Source organism: Podarcis muralis, chromosome 16 (assembly GCF_964188315.1).
Source record: "Podarcis muralis chromosome 16, rPodMur119.hap1.1, whole genome shotgun sequence".
Lineage (NCBI taxonomy): Eukaryota > Metazoa > Chordata > Lepidosauria > Squamata > Lacertidae > Podarcis > Podarcis muralis.
In genome coordinates this window covers 4,835,196-4,859,239 of record NC_135670.1, presented here as the reverse complement: position 1 = coordinate 4,859,239, position 24,044 = coordinate 4,835,196, and the positions used below count along the sequence as shown (strand labels likewise).

Here is a 24,044-nt window from a genome sequence, read left to right as displayed (position 1 = left end):
CCTAGGACTTGCCGATCAGAAAGTTGGCAGTTCGAATCCCCGCTACGGGGTGAGCTCCCGTTGCTCGGTCCCTGCTCCTGCCAACCTAGCAGTTCAAAAGCACCTCAAAGTGCAAGTAGATAAATAGGTACCGCTCCTGCGGGAAGGTAAACGGCGTTTCTGTGCGCTGCTCTGGTTCGCCAGAAGCGGCTTAGTCATGCTGGCCACATGACCCGGAAGCTGTATACCGGCTCCCTCGACCAATAAAGCGAGATGAGCGCCGCAACCCCAGATTCGGTCACGACTGGACCTAATGGCCAGGGGTCCCTTTACCTTTACCTTTACTGGCTCACTGGGAAAACTTCAGAAATTCATATAGACATGTGAAGTCAGCTCCTCAGCAGCCCCTCTGCCTGAGTGATAATCCCTGGCATCCTGATACCTGAGGGCCAGACAGGTAGCCATTCCAGAAATAACAAACCCAGATGAAGACAAAAGGGTGGGATTAACTTGGCTGGGAAACAGGGAAATGTAAATATCTCTTTTGTTACACTTGATGGGTGTTTGGTGGAGGACAAGGAGAACCATGGGGCAGGGTCCAGGATGCTCAGATTACTGCCACCAGACCTCCCCTTTCATGATGTATTAGTGATGCAGTTTGGGGGCTCTTTTGTTCGGGGCTTCCATCTTGTTCCACCTTGTGGCAGGTGGGAGTCCTGTCGTGACAGTCTTCAATAAAGACCAAGCCTACTGGCTGCTGTTTTGCTCTGGTATTCCTGGCTGGTGTCCTTGTTTTTTATCCAAGGGAGCCCTCAGATTTCTCCATTAACAACAGCTTCAGGGCGAGCAGAGAAGCAGAAGGGGGAAACGTAACCTCAGAACCACCCCCAACCTCTCTCACCACCAAGGGCATGTAACAAGTGAGTAGTAAGAGAACCCACACAAGTGACGCTGACACAAACCTCACCCCACCCCACTCACCATTCCCCCTCTTCCCCCCTCTTTTCTTCCCAACCTAACACTGCATGCAACATTATGTCTCAAAACAAATGAAACAGATCTGCAGGAAACACAACCTGAAAAAAGAGACAATGCAGGGTTGTTGTTGTTTTTTGTAAACTAAGAAATCTTTAATAAAAATAAATTTTAAAAGTAACCTCAGGTACGGTGTTGCACAAAGTACCCACTGTTCAATTTCTGCTTCTCACACAGTTGTCCAAGGCAGAGGAGCCTTGCCAGGAGGAAAAGTTGGCAACTCTTGTTTGTGCCCCTTCTTCTGTAATCAAACGCAGGGCTTGGGGAGATTTTGGAAGTATGTAGGCAACGGAAACCTCATTCTTCTCTACCTTATCTTTTGTTTATTTGTTCAGTGCAAACAATTCAGGGTTTCTTTTTCCACTGTTGCTCAGAAAAGTATAAATATCTTGACCAAAGCTGCCTCTATCTTTGTGCGGTTTCCTTCTCCTGTATGTGTGAGAGCCACAATAATACAACTTAAACCGGCTCAGGTTTGGAGGTGCATAGACTTGCGTCAGAAGTGCCCACAGACGCCTCAGGGACATTCAGATCCCAGCCCAACCCCAATAGCAACCCATCACCTCACCTTGCCTTCTAAAATAACATTAAGCAGGCTCTCTGCAGAGCAAAGGAGTGGTTTTTCATTTTTTAAACAAATCTAAAGCTCTCTCTCTTTTTTAATGTCTCCCTTCAGCCAAAAAGGGTTTGGAGAATGGCTTGCAAATCACACACACACATACAAATCGGTCTTGACCTTCAGGTTTAGGAGTTAAAAATGTTGTTGTTGTTGTTGTTGTTTAGTTGTTTAGTTGTGTCCGACTCTTCATGACCCCCTGGACCAGAGCACGCCAGGCACTCCTGTCCTCCACTCTCTCCCGCAGTTTGGTCAAACTCATGCTGGTAGCATTGAGAACACTGTCCCACCATCTCGTCCTCTGTCGTCCCCTTCTCCTTGTGCCCTCCATCTTTCCCAACATCAGGGTCTTTTCCAGGGAGTCTTCTCTTCTCATGAGGCAGCCAAAGTCTTGGAGCCTCAGCTTCAGGATCTGTCCTTCCAGTGAGCACTCAGGGCTGATTTCCTTCAGAATGGAGAGGTTGGATCTTCTTGCAGTCCATGGGACTCTCAAGTGTCTCCTCCAGCACCATAATTCAAAAGCATCAATTCTTCAGCGATCAGCCTTCTTCATGGTCCAGTTCTCACTTCCATATATCACTACTGGGGAAACCATAGCTTTGACTATACAGACCTTTGTCGGCAAGGTGATGTCTCTGCTTTTTAAGATGCTGTCTAGGTTTGTCATTGCTTTTCTCCCAAGAAGCCGGCATCTTTTAATTTTATGACTGCTGTCACCATCTGCAGTGATCATGGAGCCCTAGAGTTAAAAATACACAACCCCAAAGGAAAAAATGGATTGGGAGGGAGGAGAAAAAAGGAGCCAGTCAGATGGCTGGCATACAAATAATAAAAGTATTATTATTATTATTATTATTATTATTATTATTATTATTAACAATGCACATAAGTGAAATAAGAACCATTGAAGCAAATAATATATGAAATGTAAAAAAAATATCAAGATGTATGATATGCAATTATGGCATGCATCATCTAGAAAATCTCAAACGTTTTAATTTCCAGAGACGTAAAAAGCAACTTCCACTTTCTCAGAAATGTACCATCCTCTTGCAACCTCTCTCGGCTGTGTATATTCTTTGACCCATCAGATGTCAAAGAGATAAACAACTACCTGACATTTAGAAGACATCTGAAGGCGGAGTTTTTTTTAATGTGTGACATTTTGATGTATTTTTAATCTTGGTTGGAAGCCGCCCAGAGTGGCTGGGGAAGCCCAGCCAGATGGGCGGGGTAGAAATAATAAATTATTATTATTATTTGTTGCTTCTGATGAACGATTGTGCAGCTGGAACCATCCTCGCTGTAGCGCCCCCCCGCCACTAAAAGCACCCCCCCTCCCTGACCCCTAACCTGCGTCTGATCTGCAGCTTCAAGGAAGAGGTCTAGTCGTGTGGCTCCAGCTTTTTGCAAAGAAACACCTCCCTGTGGGCGGTTCAAGGTGGGGATGGAGCCACTGAGAAAGGTCACTGTCTGCCTCCCAGGCAGACAGCGAGGGGGAATCAGCCTCCTGAATTCAACAGAACCACCACTGAACCTGAATTGTTTGAGACGTCGAACCGACAGCTCAGTTTTGATGCCCCTGGTACTGTTTTGAATCCCAGAGCTTAGCTATCAGGTTTCGATAGGCAGATTTGGGTTGCCTCTTCAGCACAGATTGGCAGGTGTTTGGAAGCACCCAAAAAATAAATCTATTTTTTGATGAAAATTGGGGGAAGATTTGGGTTTGCTGAAGCGTATTTTGAATCCCAGAGCTTAGCTCTCAGGTTTTGTCCCATATCTGAAGATCTCTCGTGCTGTTAAAAGCCGGCCCTATTATTCGGCAGATTTGGGTTTCCTCTGCAGCACAGGTTGGTCAGTGTTTGGGAGCACCAAATGGTTTTCTGTTTCATAAATATATTTTTCTGATGAAAATTGGGGGAAGGTTTGGGTTTGCTGTACTGGAGAGCAAAGCACTAGTCCACATGTTCCTGCTTTCGTGGTCCAGGAGAAAAGCAATCTAGCATCCTATTCCAACAACCTTCTCTGGATTTCGCCGGCTTCACTCCCACAGAATTCGTCACACAATCCCGACGTTTCGCCCTCGCCCAACGAAGGACTACGCAGAACCAGGAAATGTTTGTATCATTTCTTGGGATCCTGCTACTTTCTCTACACAGTAAGTATTTCTAGAACCTGATAAGTTTAACAATTCGTGGTGAGATGAGGTTTCGATGGATTTTATATATTGGTTCTGCTTTTAAGACTGCAGTCCTATATTTAATGATATTTAATATTGTTCTATATTATTTTAATGAATGTTGAATGTTATTTTATTTGCATATTGTATATTGTATTATGCATATTGTCTTATTTATATGATGTTAGCCGCTCTGAGCCTGGCTTTGGCTGGGGAGAGCGGGATACAAATAATTTATTTTTATTATTATTATTATTATTATTATTATTATTATTATTATTATTATCACTTCTTAGGGAGTAAGCAGCGTTGAACACAGTGAGACTTATTTCTGAGTAGATATTTATAGGATTGCAGTGTGCACGGATTGTGCATTTTGCGCAGATTTTTTTTTAATAACAACATGAGTAAAATTATTACCTGTCTTCACCAGCAATGGACAAACCATTCGGTTTCGCCTTCTTTCAGTTTGTCATCCCTTCCCAAAAAACCTGCTTTCCGCCACATCTCTGCATCAATTTGCAAATGTTTGTTAAAAGGCTGTATTGAAATATTTATCGATTTTCACAAGCATTTCCCATAATATATACCTCTTTGCATAACGCATGCATATTTGTGAACAATTTTGCAAAGTGTGCATTTTTGCAAGCAATTTCCCATAACATAATGTAGCTTTCTTTTCACATTGTTTTCACTAATAGCTGCACACTTTTTGGTTGGACAGCTACCCTGAAATATTCAGAGTAATGTGAATTTTGTAGGAATGCTGTGTTTCAATCTGTTTATGTTTTCAGGAAGCACAAATTAGGTTGGTTCCCATTAAAATGAAAGCTGAACAAACTTCTCTCCCATCCTAAATCTTCAGCAGAGTCTTGACAAATAGCAAGATGCGCTTCAATTAAATGATAAGCGTATCTTATATTTCATGATGTCATGTCTTCTAAATTGGCAAAAAATAGGCATGTCTGCCATTAAAATGCATGAAATTGACAGTCGCCAAAGACCCATAGTCCAAAATTTGTGATGTGAATTAATAAAACCAATGCTGGTTGTATAACACATGCGTATTTGTGAACAATTTTGCAAAACGTGTGCATTTTTGCAAGCAATTTCCCATAACATAATGTAGCTTTGTTTTCACATTGTTTTCTCTTATACCTGCACACTTTTTGGTTGGAGAACTACCCTGAAATATTCAGAGTAATGTGAATTTTGTAGGAATGCTGTGTTTCAATCTGTTTATGTTTTCAGGAAGCACAAATTAGATTGGTTCCCATTAAAATGAAAGCTCAACAAACTTCTCTCCCTAATCTTCAGCAGAGTCTTGACAAATAGCAAGATGTGCTTCAATTAAACGATGAGTGCCATTTCTTTTAACTTGGCAAAAAGAAACACTTTAATTCTATATAGTACAATCTACTGATTCAGTTTCAGTAATCAGTAAAGCATATTTATCTCTGCGCACATTGAATAAATATTTGAAGTTTCTTATTTGGAACCTGGTTTAGGAACTTGATTGACATGTCTCCTTCCCAAAGGAGGGAAAAGGAGGTTGGCTTTCTTTTTGCAGCTCTCAGTTTATAAAGTTTCTTAAGCACACTTGTTTAGCAGGGCAATTGCTCCCCACAAGAAATCTGCTTGGAATTAGTTGCTAATTGCTTAACACAAAATTTGTGATGCTTGGGGACACTCGCAGTGCATCTCATTCTAGAGGGTAAAACTTAATTTTTGCAAATTTCTTCAGTGAGGGGTTTTAAAGCTATGTTTTTGTTTGTGTGGAATTCAAATCTGTCATTCTTTTCGTGACCAGACAACATTTATCTTGGTAAAGCTATGTTTGACGAAGAAGCACATAAACTGCTTTCAGAAAACCAAATACTTTAAATTTTCCTTTTGAAAATGTCAGGTGATGCTGAATTAACAGCAGCAGCAGCAAATGATTAATAATAATAATAAATATAACTGCAAGTGCTTGGCAATTATTTTACTTACCAAGCAAAGCTAAATTATATTAATTTAACCTAGATATCTTTTGAATTCTCAAGTTATGTTACAACTTTTCAGCACCCCTCAGAAAATCAATTTTTGTGTGTGCATCCTTTTACTGAGGTTTAGTAATCCTGTATCTTACCCCCCATCAAGTGACAACCTAGACAGGAGCAGGGAAAGGGGGAATCAGCGAACAGGTCTGTCATAAGGTAAAGGTAAAGGGACCCCTGACCATTAGGTCCAGTTGTGGATGACTCTGGGGTTGCGACGCTCATCTCGCTTTATTGGCCAAGAGAGCCGGCGTACAGCTTCCGGGTCATGTGTACAGCATGACTAAGCTGCTTTTGGCGAACCAGAGCAGCGCACGGAAACGCCGTTTACCTTCCTGCTGGAGTGGTACCTATTTATCTACTTGCACTTTGACGTGCTTTTGAACTGCTAGGTTGGCAGGAGCAGGGACCGAGCAACAGGAGCTCACCCCCTCACGGGGATTCGAACCGCTGACCTTCAGATCGGCAAGTCCTAGGCTCTGTGGTTTAACCCACAGTGCCACCCGCGTCCCTATTTTAAAATAAACGTTTTATAGTCATGGGGTGGTCATCTTGGTTTTCTATTTAGTGGGACCAACCAAATAGGACCAACCACACATCCCTTTGCTTCCCTGCTGCAGCTGCTGGATCACAGGGGATCACCGAAATCCCGCAGAGGCTGGCAAGGATCTCAGCACCTCCTGGCGCCACTGTCAACATCAGCTGCAACATTCCAGAAGGAACCTTTGTGTCGGTAGTGAGCTGGTACAAAGAGGAACAGGAAGGGGGACTGCATAAGATTGCAGACATTTATACCACTCAACCACCAGGAGCAAAAACCCCAAGCCAAGTGAATCTGACCCGACACAACATCCAGGGAGGAGATTCTGGGGTGTATTACTGTGTTGGAGCTGTGGCTCATAAATTCACCTTCCTGAGTGGGATGAGGCTGATCGTCTTAGGTGAGTGGCTCAGCAGATGTCAAATACTCTTGTTGTTTATTTAATATACACCCAGTCCACTTGCAAACCTGCCATAGGCCTCTAAAGGTAAAGGTACAGGGACCCCTGACCATTAGGTCCAGTCGTGGCCGACTCTGGGGTTGCGGCGCTCATCTCGCTTTATTGGCCGAGGGAGCCGGCGTACAGCTTCCGGGTCATGTGGCCAGCAGGACTTAGCCGCTTCTTGGTGAACCAGAGCAGCGCACGGAAACGCCGTTTACCTTCCCGCCGGAGCGGTACCTATTTATCTACTTGCACTGGTGTGCTTTCAAACTGCTAGGTTGGCAGGAGCAGGGACTAAGCAACGGGAGCTCACCCCGTCGCAGGGATTTGAACCACCAACCTTCTGATCAGCAAGCCCTAGGCTCTGTGGCTTAACCCACAGCGCCACCCGCATCCCTGCCATAGGCCCCTAGCAAGTTTCAAACAACAGCACACAAATAACTGCCCAATATCTCCTCAAGTGAAGACCCACGAAATAATTGAGTTTCTCCCCAACACCTTTCACAGCTTTGTTATCTGCCACACCTGCCTGCCTGCCTGGCTTCCTGCCGCAGATATATTTAAAGAAGTTTTTGTTTGTTTGTCCTAATCTGTTAAGCATTCTGCTCCCCAAAACTTATCTTCTGTTAATTTTGCTTTGTGGATCTCTCTCCGCCCTGCTCCAATCCAGGTCTGGACGAAGCTTCCACTTCTTTAAACAAGCTCTCTTGCCTTTTTTGTTTTTAGCTTTCGTGACGCTGCTGTTCAACCACGCTGGCATCTTCAGTGGCAGGGATGGGAAACGTCAGGCCCTGGGTGTGTGAATGTGGCCTCTAGGGTCCTCACTCTCAGGGTCTGGGCAGACCCCCACAGGCCATGTTCCCACATCGGCCATGCCCTGCCTCCTTCATGTCAACACCCCTCACTGTTTCTGCTCCACCCCCCAGTTTAAATGCTTTTGCCTGGCTGAAATGTGCCATTGAACTGCGATATCGCCTCTTGCTGGGTGGAGGATGATGAGAGGGTTGCCATATTTCAGGAAGTGAAAATCCAGACACAAGAGTTGTTGACCTTTCCTTTCGCAAAGTTGCTGAGCTTTAAAACCACTTTCTGAGCCATCTTTTTACAAACTTCGGCAAAAAACCCCACAACCAACCCACTTCCAGAATGGGTTGCCATACGCCTGGGCAGTGGCGTAGCGTGGGTTGTCAGCACCCGGGGCAAGGCAAGTAATTTGCGCCCCCTAACCCGTGGATTTGCACCCCCTAACCCTTGGATTTGCGCCCCCTAACCCTAAACCCCATATGTTGCGCCCGGTGCGGCCGGCCCCCCCTGCACCCCCCACGCTACGCCACTGCGCCTGGGTTTTCCCAAACATTTGAAACAGCTGTAGAAAATTGATGTTTTCTTGATCTGCGGAGTGTTTGTTTGATTTCCTTTTGTAATCATGGTGAGCAGCCAGAAGCGATTGTATCTTAAATGACTCGCCCTTTCAACTTCCTTTTGACAGACCCTCTCCATTGTGACCGGTTTCCTCTCTCGAAAGTAAAAGTGGCTGCGCTTGACTTTGCGAGGGGCTTTTTCCCACTGACCTCTGTCTCCGCAGAACCACACAAACGTGTGGCACTTGAAGGGGACGCATTGTGCATTAAAACGAAAGGAAATAACGCCTTATAAACACAGCATCTGGTTTGAAAGTCCCGTTTAGCCAAGGCCCCCCAGCGCAGTAGAAAACCAGATAAGTCTTTTGGGCCTGCTTAAAATTTGCGAGAGAGGGGGGTATGTGCCTGGTCTTAGTTGGCTTCCACAGTTGTGGGGGCCACCCACAATTGATGTTGCAGGTGGACATCTGAATGGCGCCTCTGAAATAGATTCTGAAGGGACTCTGGTCTGAAACCACTTGGAGCCAGTGTGAAGCTCCCATTCTCATTTCTCCTGATTTCATGGCCCCCCGGGGCAAGAAAACAAGATGGCACCTTCTCCTTCCACATACAGAATCCAACTGGCTTGACACTGGGATTTCATTTAAGCCCCGGACCCAGAACTGCCTGTCCCTCTGTGTGCAGGGCAGTCTGCCTTAGGAGACGGGGTGAGGGGATGGCAGGGAGGGGGTTACCCCCCCCCCCCATATCTGCAATTTGAGGGTAGCTGTGCCTCACTCTAGCAAATCGTTAGGTCCATTCTGGGACCTGCTGGTGCAGGACAAGAAATAAATGTATTAATATTACTATTACAGTCATACCTCATGTTACGTTTGCTTCAGGTTGAGCGTTTTTAGGTTGCGTCCCACGGCGACCTGGAAGTACCAGAAAGGGTTACTTCCAGGTTTCACCACTCACGCATGCGCATGTGCTCCAAATGATGTCACGCACATGCGCAGAAGCAGCAAATCGCGACCCACACATGCACAGACGTGGGTTGCGTTCTGCTCATGTTGCGAACTGGGCTCCGGAACAGATCCCATTCGTAACCAGAGGTACAACTGTAATACTAATACAGTCGTACCTTGGAAGTAGAACAGAATCCATTCCGGAAGTCCGTTCGACTTCCACAACATTCGGAAACCAAAGTGCGGCTTCTGATTGGCTGCAGGAAGCTCCTGCAGCCAATTGGAAGCCACAGAAGACCCATCAGACGTTCAGGTTCCAAAGAGCGTTCGAAAACCGGAACAGTCACTTCCAGGTTTGCGGTGTTCGGGAGCCAAAACATTCGAGAACCAAGGTTCGACTGTATTACTAGTAGATATTGGTAGAGTAGTCTTTAGCAACTATGACTTAGATTTAAATTAGGGTCTGTAGCATTTGTTTTATTTATTTATTATTGCATTTACTGTTGGGAAACTGCCAGGGAGATATTGTCCATCATGGCCCCAAACCGGCTGCCGAACGTCCATCGATCTCCCGTAGCCAGGCAGATCCAGCAGTTAGCGACACAAAGCCTCAGAAATAGATTGCCACATTCCAGGCTTGTGCACACTGTTCTTTATCAGCAGAAACCACAGCCAGAAAGCTTGCACCGTAGAAGAGAGCATAATTTACAGACTTTATTTAGCGTTGAACAGAACAAAGGAAAACATGACCGTTCTGTGTCAGTGTCTCCGACCGACTGAAATCGAAAGGAAACAGCAAACATAAACATCCTCAACAGGAAATACGCAGACTCTGTGACTCACAAGCCTGCTCTCTCTTAAGGTGGAACGGAAATATCCTAACATCCTCCCCCTTTCCGTGTAACCTGTAGTACCTGTGGTTCACTCAATTGCAACCTTTGTACATAAACCTTATGTTGTTCTCTGTTAACAACCTTAGACAACAGATCAGCAGGAATTTCATTTCCTGCCATGTAGGACACCCGAATCAGTCCTTTCTGAATACACTCTCTTGCACGATGTAGCTTAATCTGCAAGTACTTGGTTCTTTGCTTGCAACTCTCAGAGTTCAGCAAAGCCAAACACGATCTATTGTCTTGATACACTTGTATAGGACATTTCACAGAAACCCCGATGTCCTTAAACAGTTGCATCAACCATTCACAATCCATGAGTGAAAATGACAGAGCATTGAGTTCTGCTTCACAGGAACTTAGGCTCACTGTTGTTTGCTTCTTGCACAACCAGTCAAACAGGCAGTGGTTGTACATGTAGCATACTCCAGAAGTGCTTGTACCATCTGTGGTGTCACTTCCAAAACTTGCATCTGCAAAGATTTCAAGACCTCCAGTCTTCTGACTGGTGAACCTCAGCCTGTAGTGCATAGTCCCTTTCAAATAGCGGGCTATGCGCTTCAGAGCTTTCCAATCCTGAACCGTAGGATTGTTGGCATGTCTGCTAAGCAGATTACAGCTTACAGCTATGTCAGGTCTTGAACATCTGGCAATGAAATTCAGCTTGCCTAGAATGCATCTGTACAGCGTTGTGTCAGAAAATGCTTCAGCAGTACTATCTACCTGGTAACCTGTCACCATCGGTGTGTCTGCTGGGTTTGCATCAACCAAATTCAACCTGGTTAATACATCAGCAATTTTCTGTGTTTGGTGTACCAGAAAATTACCTGCTTGGTCCTTCTCCACCTGCAGAGAAAGATAGTTGGATACCTCACCAAGATCCTTCATGTCAAAGTGCTCCTTCAGCTGAGCTAGGGTGCTTTGATAGAAAGCCTGATTCTTCCAAAACATCAGAAGATCATCAACAAAACATAAACAATACAGTTTGTTTTGCCCCTCCTCCTTGACAAACACACATGGATCAGCTTTGCCCTGGTGAAAACCTAGAGAAAGCAACGTTTCAGTGAGTTTTGTGTTCCAACACCTGGCACTCTGCTTGAGACCATATAAGGATTTCCGCAATTTACAGACCATTCCCTTCTGTATCTGCATCCCGTCAGGTGGAAGCATAAACAGCTCCTCGTTCAAAATCCCGTACAAAAAGGCTGTATTAATGTCATGATGAGAAACATGCAGTTTCTCCTCCGCAGCGATCTTGAGCATCAGCCGAATGCTCTCATATTTGACTGTGGGTGAGTAGGTCTCGTGGTAATCCTGTCCTGGTACCTGTGAAAAACCTCTGGCAACCAATCTGGCTTTGTGTCTGACTACCTTGCCATTCTGGTCTGTCTTGGCCTTGAAGACCCATTTGCTGCCAACCAGTCTCATACCTGGGACTACCGGTACCAGTTCCCAAGTTTGGTTCCTGTTCAAGGAATCAACTTCAGCCTTCATGGCATTAAGCCAAGGCTCAGCATCTTTAGAGGTTAACTCCTGAACCTCTTTGAAGCTTGAAGGTTCCCACACCTTCTCTGAGCTACTAAGAACAGCAGTTGCAGTCTTAGCAAACTCATCAGCAAATCTCTTAGGAGGTCTGCCTTTGGTCGCCCTTTCAGACCTACGTACTAGACGCAAGTCTTCTGGACTCATCTCCTCTTTCTTAGGAGAAAAATGACCAATGGTGAACAGTGGTTCTTCCAGTTCATTGTCAGACGCATCAGATGGTCTGACTGAGGCCTTTGCACTCTTGTAGTCTGCTGTGTCATCACTCTCACTGACATCAGCAGCAGCGCCGCCCAATGAACTGGAATCCGAACTCTGATCATCATCATCATCATCCTCATCCTCAATTTCCTCAGCAGCTTCCTCAGCTTTAGCTGCTTGCTTGACATCACCTTCATCCTCCTCTGGGTAACTCTGGAAAATTCCCACATTTTCCCCCCACTTAGGATTGTACTCAACACTCCTTGTGAACTTTATGGACTTAGAGTTAGTCATCCATACCCTGTATGCACCTTTTTCGTACCCCATGAACAAACCATGTGCCCCACGCTTCCCAAGCTTGTTGGTTTGTGGGGTGCGTACCCACATGTCAGAACCAAAAATTCTCATGTGTTTGGTGTTGGGTTTCTTGCCAAACATCTTCTCATAGGGGGTACAACCAATGGGTGATGACAATCTGCGATTAACGGAGTAAACCAGATTCCCCAAAGCCTCCCCCCAAAACTTATCAGGGAGATTGGCATCATGCAACAAGGTTTTCATTCCTTGCAGCAATGTTTGATTTGCTCTCTCCGCAAGCCCATTCATCCATGGCGATCTGGGGGTTGACATGTCATGCTGGATTCCCTTCTCAGTCAGGAAAGCTTCAAACTGCTGAGAAGTGAATTCCCCGCCCCGATCGGTAAAAAGACAGCCGATACGTTTACCGTGAGCATTCTCCAACCAAGCACAGAATGCCTTAAACTTCGGAAACGCTTGCGATTTCTGTTCGAGCAAAAACACATGAATGTACCTAGAAAAAGAATCAATTAGAACCATGAAGAACCTTGCTCCTCCTAAAGAGGGCGTAAGTGGCCCAACCAGGTCTGCGTGCACTAGCTGGTAGGGCTTGGAAGCCTGCCTGCTAGACACTTTGCCTTTTGGAGCAACCTTCACCTTGTTCTCAGCACAAGATACACATTTCATGTGATATTTACAGGGTTTGATGTTCAAACCCTCAACCACCTCTGGCATCTTGGCCAGTGCCTTCCAAGAGAGGTGACCAAACCTTCGATGCGCTTCATGAATGCAACCTGCATGAAGAACTTTGTTAGTTTGTGCAACACAACAAGAATCAGCATTAGATACAACAGCAGTGTCATCATAAGTTATATGGAACAAACCATCCATAAACTTTGCATGCAAATAGTCCTCTTTGCCTTTACTGATGACACAGACGCTCCTCTTGAAGGAAATCTGAAAACCACGTCCAGTAAGCTGCGGGACGCTCAACAAATTGCTTGCAGCTCCAGGAACATACAGAACATTACTGATGGTTGTATGCAAACTTGCAAGTTTCACAGTCCCTTCTCCTGCAATTTGCAACGTCCTTCCATCAGCCAGGTGGATCTCACCTTCCTGAGGCTTGAAGGAGATAAAGAGGTGCCGATCCTTTGAGATGTGGCGGGTACAGCCCGAATCAACAACAAAACTGCCTTTAGCTGTTGGAGCAGTCTTCACAGCAAGCAAACCCTTGTTTTCCACTGACTTGGGCTTTTGCAGCTTGCCCCCCTGCTGCTCCTGGCCAGCAGACGTGCCTTTAGCCTTTGGTGAAGCTGTGCCAGCAGACATAGCCTTGTCTTCCACTGGCGTGGGCTTTTGCAGCTTGCCCCCCTGCTTCTGGTCAGCAGACGTGCCTTTAGCCTTTGGTGAAGCTGTGCCAGCAAACATAGCCTTGTCTTCCACTGGCGTGGGCTTTTGCAGCTTGCCCCCCTGCTTCTGGTCAGCAGACGTGCCTTTAGCCTTTGGTGAAGCTGTGCCAGCAAACATAACTTTGTTTTTCCCTGGCGCGGGCTCTTCACCCTCCCTTCGCTCCTGGCCATCTGCAGACGCCTGTTTACCTTTGCCTTTCCGGCCTCTGCAAAGGCGATGACCTTGGTTCTCACGAGAAACAGAGCTCTCAGCTGCCGACTCCTTGGCTCCCTCTGGAGGCTGGAATGCTGCCTGGGATGACGTGACGGTCAGCTCCCCCTGCAGCTTGCAACCGGTGCCCTCAGCATCCCTGCATTCACTCGCATTCTGGGAAACAGCTTGGACCTCCGATGCAGTCAAACTCTGGGCTGGGACAACTGAGTTGTGAGCTTTCATCAAAGCATACCACATTCCACGTGCAGTGGTGTTACCAGCCAGCGTCTTAATTTCCTCAAGAGATACGGATAAGACTATTACGTCAATCGCCCTCGAATCATCGGCTTTCCATCTCTCTGTCAGAGGAACTGGGGGGGCCTCACTCACGGTATGCCACACCCTAAACTGACGCAGCAAACTCTCACACCATTTTGCCCAGGTCTGATAGTTGTGGCCATTTAGCTTCGGTGGACACGGAGCTACTTCTGAGGATTGTAAAAGATCCATCTCAGGTCTTTACGTGAGCCCAAGTCTTTATGCCTTCAAAGACTTCTTATCTCGGCAGCCCATTAATCACGAACTCCCTGGCTTGGCTCCCAGGCCAATTAAGCCTTGCCGGAGTTCAAAGGCTCCTTGTTGAGGTAAACAGAAAAGCCTCCGCTCTCGCTGCTTTCGCTTTTCACATACCTCTCAAACGCAGTCTGTTGCAGCTTTACTCTCCTGTAGGTGCTGTGAATCTGGGCCCATAACCTTGTTGTTGGGAAACTGCCAGGGAGATATTGTCCATCATGGCCCCAAACCGGCTGCCGAACGTCCATCGATCTCCCGTAGCCAGGCAGATCCAGCAGTTAGCGACACAAAGCCTCAGAAATAGATTGCCACATTCCAGGCTTGTGCACACTGTTCTTTATCAGCAGAAACCACAGCCAGAAAGCTTGCACCGTAGAAGAGAGCATAATTTACAGACTTTATTTAGCGTTGAACAGAACAAAGGAAAACATGACCGTTCTGTGTCAGTGTCTCCGACCGACTGAAATCGAAAGGAAACAGCAAACATAAACATCCTCAACAGGAAATACGCAGACTCTGTGACTCACAAGCCTGCTCTCTCTTAAGGTGGAACGGAAATATCCTAACATTTACACCCCCACTTTTTTCTTCAAGGAGCCCCAAGTATTGCACTTGGTTCAGCTGCTCCTCACTGATCCCCACAACAACTTTGTGAGGGAGGCTAGGCTGAGAGACTGACCAGGCACAAGCGAGCTTCCTAAGTGGGGATTTGAACCCAGGTCTCTTCCAGGCCCTAGTCCAACACTCTAACTACTGCAACGGTCATTGGGATGGCTGTTTATTGGGTCTAGTTCATTGAGGAGCCATGTCACCCTTGTGAAACCTACGAGAGGGATTAAGATAAAGATCTTAGGAGCCATTCTCATGCGATTCTCCTTCTCTCCCAGGAACATCTGGGCCAAGACTTGCTCTCCTTGCTCCTTCCGCTGCAGAAGACACGGAGCTCTCCCACCACGTCCCCCTCCTCTGCCTCCTGATTGACGCAAACCCTGATGAGGATACTTTCTCCTGGGATATTGGTGGGGAAACTTCTCAGGACCGGAAGGATGGTGACGTGATCGATGGGGAAGGAGCCTTCACCGTTTGGAGTCTGAAGCTGATTCCTCCAGAGAGATGGAGCCAAGGGGTGGCTTATTCTTGTTCAGGCCAGGAGAGAAGAAACATCAGTGCAGTGGTCCCTTCAAAGACAGCGTCTACAACCCAAGGTACCTTGTAACCAAATAGCTGGTTCAGCTTGTAGCTTTTCCATGGACCAGGAGAATTTGCAAGGGCACAGACCTTTCCTGTGGGGCCATCAGGACATGACTTTATTGGGGTGTTGCAGAAGTCTGGGCCCCCACCAAGCAGGCTTTCTAGAAGGGTCTCCGAACCCAAGGTGGCTGTCTTACCCCATTTTGAAGGAAGTAACTGCCCATCAAAAGATGGCGGTCTTGCACAACACTTAATTCCAGAATCTAAAATTACCCAGCTAACCAACCGAGTTTATCAAGATTCTGTCAGGAGCTCATCCTACACTCGAGTAGGACCCTGGCAGAGACACATGCCCGACTGGCATGTTTCCTCCCTCCTGGTCTATCATTCGGGAGCTTCCAAAGCTTTCTTCTGCCCGAACATCACAGCGACCGATGCCAACAGACATCGGCACACTTAGGGATCCTCAGAGTCTTCGCAGCTTGCGTGACAGACCTCAGCAACTCAGCATTTTGGCTAATCTACTTTATTTACATATAAACACACACGTAAGAAGTGTCGGCTGCCTCAGGCCAAAGGGGGCCCATCTAGTCTAGCATTCTGTCATCACAGTGGCCAAACAGATGCCCTAAGGGGAAACCAGTACAGTGGTACCTCGGGTTAAGTACTTAATTCGTTCCGGAGGTCCGTTCTTAACCTGAAACTGTTCTTAACCTGAAGCACCACTTTAGCTAATGGGGCCTCCTGCTGCCGCCGCACCACTGCTGCTGCACGATTTCTGTTCTCATCCTGAAGCAAAGTTCTTAACCCGAGGTACTATTTCTGGGTTAGCGGAGTCTGTAACCTGAAGCGTCCGTAACCCGAGGTACCACTGTAGTTAGGAGCCGAACGTGAGAGCAACTCTCCGCTCCTGTGGTTTCCAGCATTGCTGCTCCAACTGGGCCGACAGAGCATAGCCACTGTGGCTAGTAGCCATCAATAGCCTTCTCCTCTGTGCATCTGCCTAGTCTTCTTTCATCACCATCATCATCATCATCATCATCATCATTTATTATTCATACCCTGTCCATCTGGCTGGGTTTCCCCAGCTACTCTACATGGCTCCCAACAGAATTTTAAAAACACAATAAAACATAAAACATTGAAAACTTCCCTAAACGGGGCTGCCTTCAGATGTCTTCTAAAAATCAGATAGTTGTTTATTTCCTTGACGTCTGATGGGAGGGCGTTCCACAGGCCGGGCACCACCACTGATAAGGCCCTCTGCCTGGTTCCCTGTAATCTCACTTCTCATAGGGAGGGAATAATTTATTATTTATACCCTGTCCATCTGCCTGGGTTTCCCCATCTACTCTAGGTGACTCCCAACAGAATAGTAAAAAAAAGATAAAACATCAAACATTAAAAGCTTCCCTAAACAGGGCTGCCTTCAGATGTCTTCTAAAGGTCTGGTAGTTGTTCTTCTCTTTGACATCTGGTGGGAGGGAGTTCCACAGGGCAGGCGCCACCACCGAGAAGGCCCTCTGCCTGGCTCCCTGTAACTTGGCTTCTCACAGTGAGGGAACCTCCAGAAGGCCCTCAGCGCTGGACCTCAGTGTCTGGGCAAAATGATGGGGGTACAGACGAGGTATACTGGACCGAGGCCATTTAGGGCTTTAAAGGTCAGCACCAACACTTTGAATTGTGCTCGGAAATGTACTGGGAGCCAATGTAGGTCTTTCAGGACCGGTGTTATGTGGTTTCAGCGGCCGCTCCCAGTCACCAGTCTAGCTGCCACATTCTGGATTAGTTGTAGTTTCCGGGTCACCTTCAAAGGTAGCCCCACATAGAGGGCATTGCAGTAGTCCAAGCAGGAGATAACCAGAGCATGCACCACTCTGGCGAGACAGTCTGTGGGCAGGGAGGGTCTCAGCCTGCGTACCAGATGGAGCTGGTAGACAGAATGTCCTGGACATAGAATTCACCTGTGCCTCCATGGACAGCTGTGAGCCCAGAATGACTCCCCTTTTAAAGTGCTCCAAGTTGGTGGCCTTCCCTACCTCTTGTGGGAGAGAGTTCCATAGATTAACTTGCCCTCCCCTTTGCCCTAGACTGGTCCACAGTCACTGACCCCCTTTTTCTTCCTCTCTCTTCCACCTCTCCTCTTGCAGAGGACTGCAGGAACATATTGCTGATTGGGATACCCTGTTTGGTGGTCGTCCTGCTGATTCCCCCTTTGGTTCTGCTCTGCAGAAAACTTCGATCTGGAGGTAATGCCTTTGGGGAATGAACAGCACCACACGGATCTGTTCCTCAGGTTTTCCTTCTGGTTAACTTGTCTTCTTCTTGTCCCTTTTCTCTTCCCAGGTAATGCAGATGCGCCAGCAAATCAACTGCCCATGAGAGAGATCCCACAGGTAATTCACCATCCCTCCATAGTGAAGTTTTTATTGATTGATTTATAAAAAAAATATCCGTACACCGCTGTGTCATAAAGAATATATAAAAGCAGTTTACTGCGATAAAAGTATAGAACCGTACAATAAAAACCATAAACAGAAGCTGGAAACAGACATTGTGAAAGGATGTGCTCTTAATTGCCTGCACAGTCCTATTTTATATTTTATTTTATTTTATTATTTAGGACCTTTAAATGTCATAAATTACTACTGGGCAACTGAGAAAAGAAAAATATTTTAGGGCTAACACCCTGAATTTAAAAACTCATTTTTTGATTTAGTGAAAATGCTCTTTTTTAAAAAAAAAATGCATTACTTTTCAATAGTAATAACTTTGTAATGTTGCTTTTGCAACGGAAAGTGCGTAAGGCTCACGAGGTGAAAATGACTAATAACCACAGGAAAACAAGATCGCTTTTTTAAAAATTCAAAATGTTAAATTGGCCCAAGAAAAGCGGGGGGCGAGGGGCGGGCGCTTTGCTTTTGCAAATGTAGAAAATAAAAATAAAAACACTAAGTGGCCTCTGGCTTTTCCATTTCCCATTCTAGACCGAATATGCAGAAGTCCGTTGCAAGAAATGAAAAGTCCCGTTCAAACCAATCGATACAGTCAAGTGGTTAAAAAAAGCATGGTTTATTAGAAGGAGAGACAGAAGGAAGACAATCAAATGCCAGAAGTTTAATATATTTTCCTCCCCACTTGCTGAATGTTGATGCTTGTATTAAACTTGATGTTTCCTCCATGAATGTCCGCATTCTCAAGAATATCCTCATGCATTGTGGCTCAGATGATCTGCTTCGCATGCAAACAGCCCCAGGTTCATTCCCCAATGGCACCTCCAGGGAGAGACTCTCCAGAGCTGCTGCCAGCCCGTGTGGGCGATATGGAGCTATATGGACCAATGGCCTGACACAACTTCCAAGAATCACAGAGCTGTAGAGCTGGAAGGGACCCCAAGGCTCATCTGGTTCAACCCTTTGCAACCCTGTGCCATTGCCCTCTCTCTGAAGGACCTTGATATCTCCAACTGTTCAGTGTTTCTCAGACTTGCTGTTGGACTACAACTCCCATCATCCCTAGCTAGCAGGACCCAGCAGTCACGGATGATGGGAGTTGTAGTACAACAGCAATTGAGAAATGCTGCTTTACCTGCTCCATGCGTATTGGGGATGAAGAACATCTGTTGCCTTCCAGACGCGGGTGGACTCCTGTTACGGAAAAATCTAGGTGCGAGGCTGCTCAGTCACCCAGCTGGTCGGGCAGAGCCCGCGGGTCCCTGCGGAATAAAGGAAGGAGTCCAGCCAACCAAAGCAAATAGCTGTAGACCAAAGTTTATGGCGCAACAGGTTCAAAGAGGAATTTTGAACCCCGAGGATGGGGTGACAAGGACTTTTAAAACTTTCCCACCATATCCCAGAATACAGTTCGTACAGCATCATTGCTACATCACTGACATGTCACAAAAGGGGAGGGGTAGACATGGGTTACACTTGTTTAACCTTGGCAAACATGTCCAGACAAGTCCTTGGTACAAGATTAGCATAAGCAGACATGTCAGGGCAAGACTCAGGTATAAGTTTGTTGTTGTTGTTGTTGTTTAGTCGTTTAGTCGTGTCCGCCTCTTCATGACCCCCTGGACCAGAGCACGCCAGGCACTCCTGTCTTCCACTGCCTCCCACAGTTTGGTCAAACTCATGTTAATGGCTTCAAGAACACTGTCCAACCATCTCATCCTCTGTCGTCCCCTTCTCCTTGTGCCCTCCATCTTTCCCAACATCAGGGTCTTTTCCAGGGAGTCTTCTCTTCTCATGAGGTGGCCAAAGTATTGGAGCCTTAAGGTATAAGATTAGCATAGGCAAATAGCTCTGAAGTCCCACCGCCCAAAGTACAATAGAACTTCCTTTGCATGTCTGGGCTCCTTGGCAAGTCTGGTGATGGGATTAGGCTTTCCTTGGCCAACAATCAGCTCAGCAATTGTCACCTCTGGCAACTTCCTGGAGTCCTTTTTCAAAGGGAAAATAGTTTTGGAATGGAGGAAACTGGCAAAGGAGTTGATTTTATATTATTTTTAAAGCTCGGTAATTTCCGTGAGCTGTCAAGTTGAAAGGATACATTCAGGCATAATATTTGCAACATTTAACAACTTTAAAGATGTGCCTCCCCCCGTAATTTCCGTAACAACTCCCAACGCCCATCATGGCCCCAGCTATATCTCCCAATATTCCCAATATTCCTGCTCCTCTCCCAGTATTTCCCAGCTTTTCCTCTCTGCAGCCTCTGAACTGTGACCTTCCGCAAACCACTGTTCTAAATCCATACTGTCTCCCTCTTCTCTGGGAAGTGGAGGAGGTTGTCTCCACCATTCCTCCTCAGTCCAGCCCCTGATGTCCAGGAGGCCGAGGTTCCCAGCTGCTTTGCCCTAAGCCATCTCCCTTTGGTGATCACTCGTGGCCAAGTAAGATTGTCTTCCATAAACACGGTTTTAACAATGAGTCTGTAAGTGATTGTGGAGACCACAGTGGTACCTCGGGTTACATACGATTCAGGTTACAGACGCTTCAGGTTACAGACTCCGCTAACCCAGAAATAGTACCTTGGGTTAAGAACTTTGCTTCAGGTTGAGAACAGAAATCGTGCTCCGGTGGTGCTTCAGGTTAAGAACAGTTTCAGGTTAAGAACAGACCTCCGGAACGAATTAAGTACTTAACCCGAGGTACCACTGTAGTTGCTTTGGAAGACGATCATCAGGCATCCGCAGAAGCCTGACCAGTCCAACAAAGTTGATGTTGAAGAATCACTGCTTCAACACTGCTGAACTTTGCTTCTTCCAGTACACTGGTATTAGTTCACCTGTCTTCTCAAGTGATGTGTAATTTTTTTGGAGACACTGTTGATGGAATCTTTCAAGGAGTTGAAGCTATTGCAGTGTGCTGGAAAGAACATTACCAACATCTCCTTAACCGCAACTCCCCTGTAGCTGCTGAGGTCCTCTCACAAATTCAGCAAAGACAAGTTAGAGATGAGCTTGCAGTATCTCCAAATCTGGGAGAGTTGTGTACAGCCCTAAGCCATAAAGAGATACTGAGACAGGATGCCCTGCATGCTTCCCTGAGGATGCTGTTACCTGGCCTGGAAGAGCCAGATACAGAGGAGACGCTCAGGAGGAGGAGGAGGAGAAGCAGCGCTATCACACCTGAGACAGCCAGGTCTGCTTTGTAGTTTTGGCAGTCTGTGCTGGAAGCTGAACGAGGGAGAGAGTGAGGCAGGCGAATCAGGGATTTCTCTTCCTACATTCTTCTGATGCCCTGCTCCTAAACCTGTCACTCTCTGATGTAGCCTGAAAAAGAAATGGCGAGCGAGATCTTAATTGCATTCATTTTGTTAACTAGTGTATTGTTTTTAAAAGACATGACCGCAAAAAACTCTGAGGCTGTTCTTGGGGTGGCCAAAGTCTTGGAGCCTCAGCTTCACGATCTGTCCTTCCAGTGAGCACTCAGGGCTGATTTCCTTCAGAATGGAGAGGTTTGATCGTCTTGCAGTCCATGGGACCCTCAAGAGCCTCCTCCGGCACCAGAATTCAAAAGCATCAATTCTTCGGTGATCAGCCTTCTTTATGGTCCAGCTCTCACTTCCACACATCACTACTGGGAAAACCACAGCTTTCACTATACGGACCTTTGTTGGCAAGGTGATGTCTCTGCTTTTTAAGATGCAGTGGAATTGCCCACCCTCAAACTCCAGACCACCCCCAGAAACATCATACATACATCATAGGGGCTGTCTAAAACAGAATCCTGAGTGTGTTGTTTATCTCCTGTCTGGCAAATTACCTGATTGCATTATCTGGGTTTTGGCCACTCTTTTGTTTTTATAACTACTTAATTCCTGAATCTAGGTCACAGGTTCACCCTATTCACACCTTAAATGTGCCCTTAAGGCAGGATTTGTGAGCACAGAGACAATGGGGAGGTTTTTTTCCTAGTTCTTCCCTCCTTGCAGAGAAACATTTGGTCAGTTTGGGAGAGTCAAAATGGTTTCAGGGCTGTTTTTCTGTACTGTTTCAGACATGTGGTTTTTGTATTTATGCACGTGTTTGCCTTGTACATTTAATTTATATAATTGAGAACCTTAAATTCTTGCATTGTATATTATGCATTATAACACTGTGACACCAGATGGCGCTGTGGAGTCCCCTTTTTGCCAACCCGATTTCTCATACAAAGTCTGCAACGCGTTTAACTGAATCGCTTCTTTGATGCGTCTAAATCCAGCCGGAGTGAAACCAAAAGGGCAGTTTCCTCTTATCCGTTAGTCTTTCCCGCCCTGTCCTGCCTTTCAGCTTTTCTCTCGGGACGCCCAGCTGAATTTATTTGCTCATTGTGCTTACAACACCGGGCCACTGGGAGCCTTGTCAGGCCTGGCTGCCGGAGGCGAGGCGAGAGAGGCGATTCTCCTCACACCTGGAGTGTCGCAGCTATAAAGCGGGGCCAGGCCAAAGCCACACAAACTTTTGCTTCCTGTTTTTATTGTTCTTGCAAGTGAAGAACACGGGGTGTCAAAACCAAGAAGGGCAGAAAACCAAAAGAACAGAAAGATTGACTCAGGCGGGCGCTTGGCTTTTTTTTAAACCGAAGGCGCCTCTAACCGAGGTTCGTAAGCAGGGACCCATGACGTCCCTGCGGTCAGCGTCACCCAGAGCCGGACCGCAAAGAGCCACCTAGAACTCTGTTTCCGCTTTCTTTTCTCTGTGCTTCCATGAACAGGGCCAGCTAAAGACTCTAGCATGATGGTGATTTTATGTTGATGCCAGAAGGACAGTTAGTTCAGCTAAATTTCTGCCACCTGGGTGGAATAGATGCTGGAATAGATGGGCCATTGGCTTGACCTAGCAGGCTCTTCTTATGATACTCTGCTTCCTAGTCTGGGAGAGACCAGGGTTCAAATCCTCCCACAGGGCCATGAAACTCACTGGTTGTGATCTTGAGAGCCAGACATTTGCTCTCAAGCTAACCTCCCTCACAGGGTTGTTGTGAGGGATATGAAAGGGGAGGGAGGAGAAGAACGATGTACACCACCTTGGACCTCTTGAAGGAAAGAGGGGGCATAAATTGTTAGCTGAGAAATCTGAGGGCTCCCTTGGACAAAAACCAAGGACACCAGCCAGGAATACCAGAGCAAAACAGCAGCCAGTAGGCTTGGTCTTTATTGAAGACTATCGCGACAGGACTCCCACCTGCCTCAAGGTGGAACAAGATGGAAGCCCCGAACAAAAGAGCCCCCAAATTTTTATTAGCTCTAATCCCCATGTTACACCCGCCCCAAACTACATCACTCATACATCACGGTTACATCACGAAAGGGGAGGTTTGGTGGCAGTAATCTGAGCATCCTGGACCCTGCCCCATGGTTCTCCTTCCCCTCCACCAAACACCCATCAAGTGTAACAAAAGAGATATGTATATTTCCTTGTTTCCCAGCCAAGTTAATCCCACCCTTTTGTCTTCATCTGGGTTTATTTCTGGAATGGCTACCGGTCTGGCACTCAGGTATCAGGATGCCAGGATTATCACTCAGGCAGAGGGGCTGCTGAGGAGCTGAGCTCACAGGTCTATATGGATTTCTGAAGTTTTCCCAGTGAGCCAGTACAGAGATACATTTATCAGTGAATTCTTACATTTGGTATCCTGCAGCAAATGCCCTTTGAATAGATAGGAAGAAACTGCGATGAAGTGTTTTGTGGGGACAAGTCACAAATGTCACAAAAGTGATTTTGGTAGTGGGCTGCATGTGCATGATATCTGCTGGAGGGGCAACCCCCCCTCCACCTATACATAAATTCCTGCAACAAAATGTAATCATCATCATCATCAGTGCTATTTTTCTAGGAAAAGAGGTGTCGGAGCTCACCACAAACTTCTCCCTTCTTCTCTTTGAATGGCAATGGTGCCCGCCTGAGAGGTGGCAAAGCTGAGCTCCAGTGAGCTCTGGCTGAAGGGGGAAAAAGCTCTGATGATTAACAACAACAATAATAATAGCTTCCCAAACACCTTGCATAAAAAATGGAAACATGCCATAAATTATAATCTGAAGGCAATTCAGACGAATACGAAAAGCATCAAATAACCTCCAGTCTATAAAATTGCAGGCAGTGTTGAATGCAGGAA

At 46.4% G+C, this 24,044-nt stretch overlaps 1 protein-coding gene across 1 annotated transcript; it reads left to right on the top strand.

The window, feature by feature from the left end:
- The first annotated feature begins 3,026 nt into the window (after positions 1–3,026).
- Positions 3,027–22,360, top strand: LOC114586931 (uncharacterized). The gene is made up of 6 exons (XM_077920657.1): positions 3,027–3,788; positions 6,469–6,789; positions 15,138–15,455; positions 17,592–17,690; positions 17,788–17,858; positions 22,220–22,360. Exons 1-6 carry the CDS (start codon positions 3,746–3,748, stop codon positions 22,358–22,360), a joined length of 993 nt encoding a protein of 330 aa, XP_077776783.1. The 5' UTR covers positions 3,027–3,745.
- The last annotated feature ends 1,684 nt before the right edge of the window (positions 22,361–24,044 follow it).

Excerpts from the sequence above, each read along its gene's own strand:
- LOC114586931 (XM_077920657.1), top strand. The coding sequence starts at position 3,746 with ATGTTTGTATCATTTCTTGGGATCCTGCTACTTTCTCTACACA. Across the intron at positions 6,790-15,137 it reads GATGAGGCTGATCGTCTTAG|GAACATCTGGGCCAAGACTT; the intron begins GTGAGTGGCTCA and ends CTTCTCTCCCAG. Across the intron at positions 17,691-17,787 it reads CAGAAAACTTCGATCTGGAG|GTAATGCAGATGCGCCAGCA; the intron begins GTAATGCCTTTG and ends TTCTCTTCCCAG.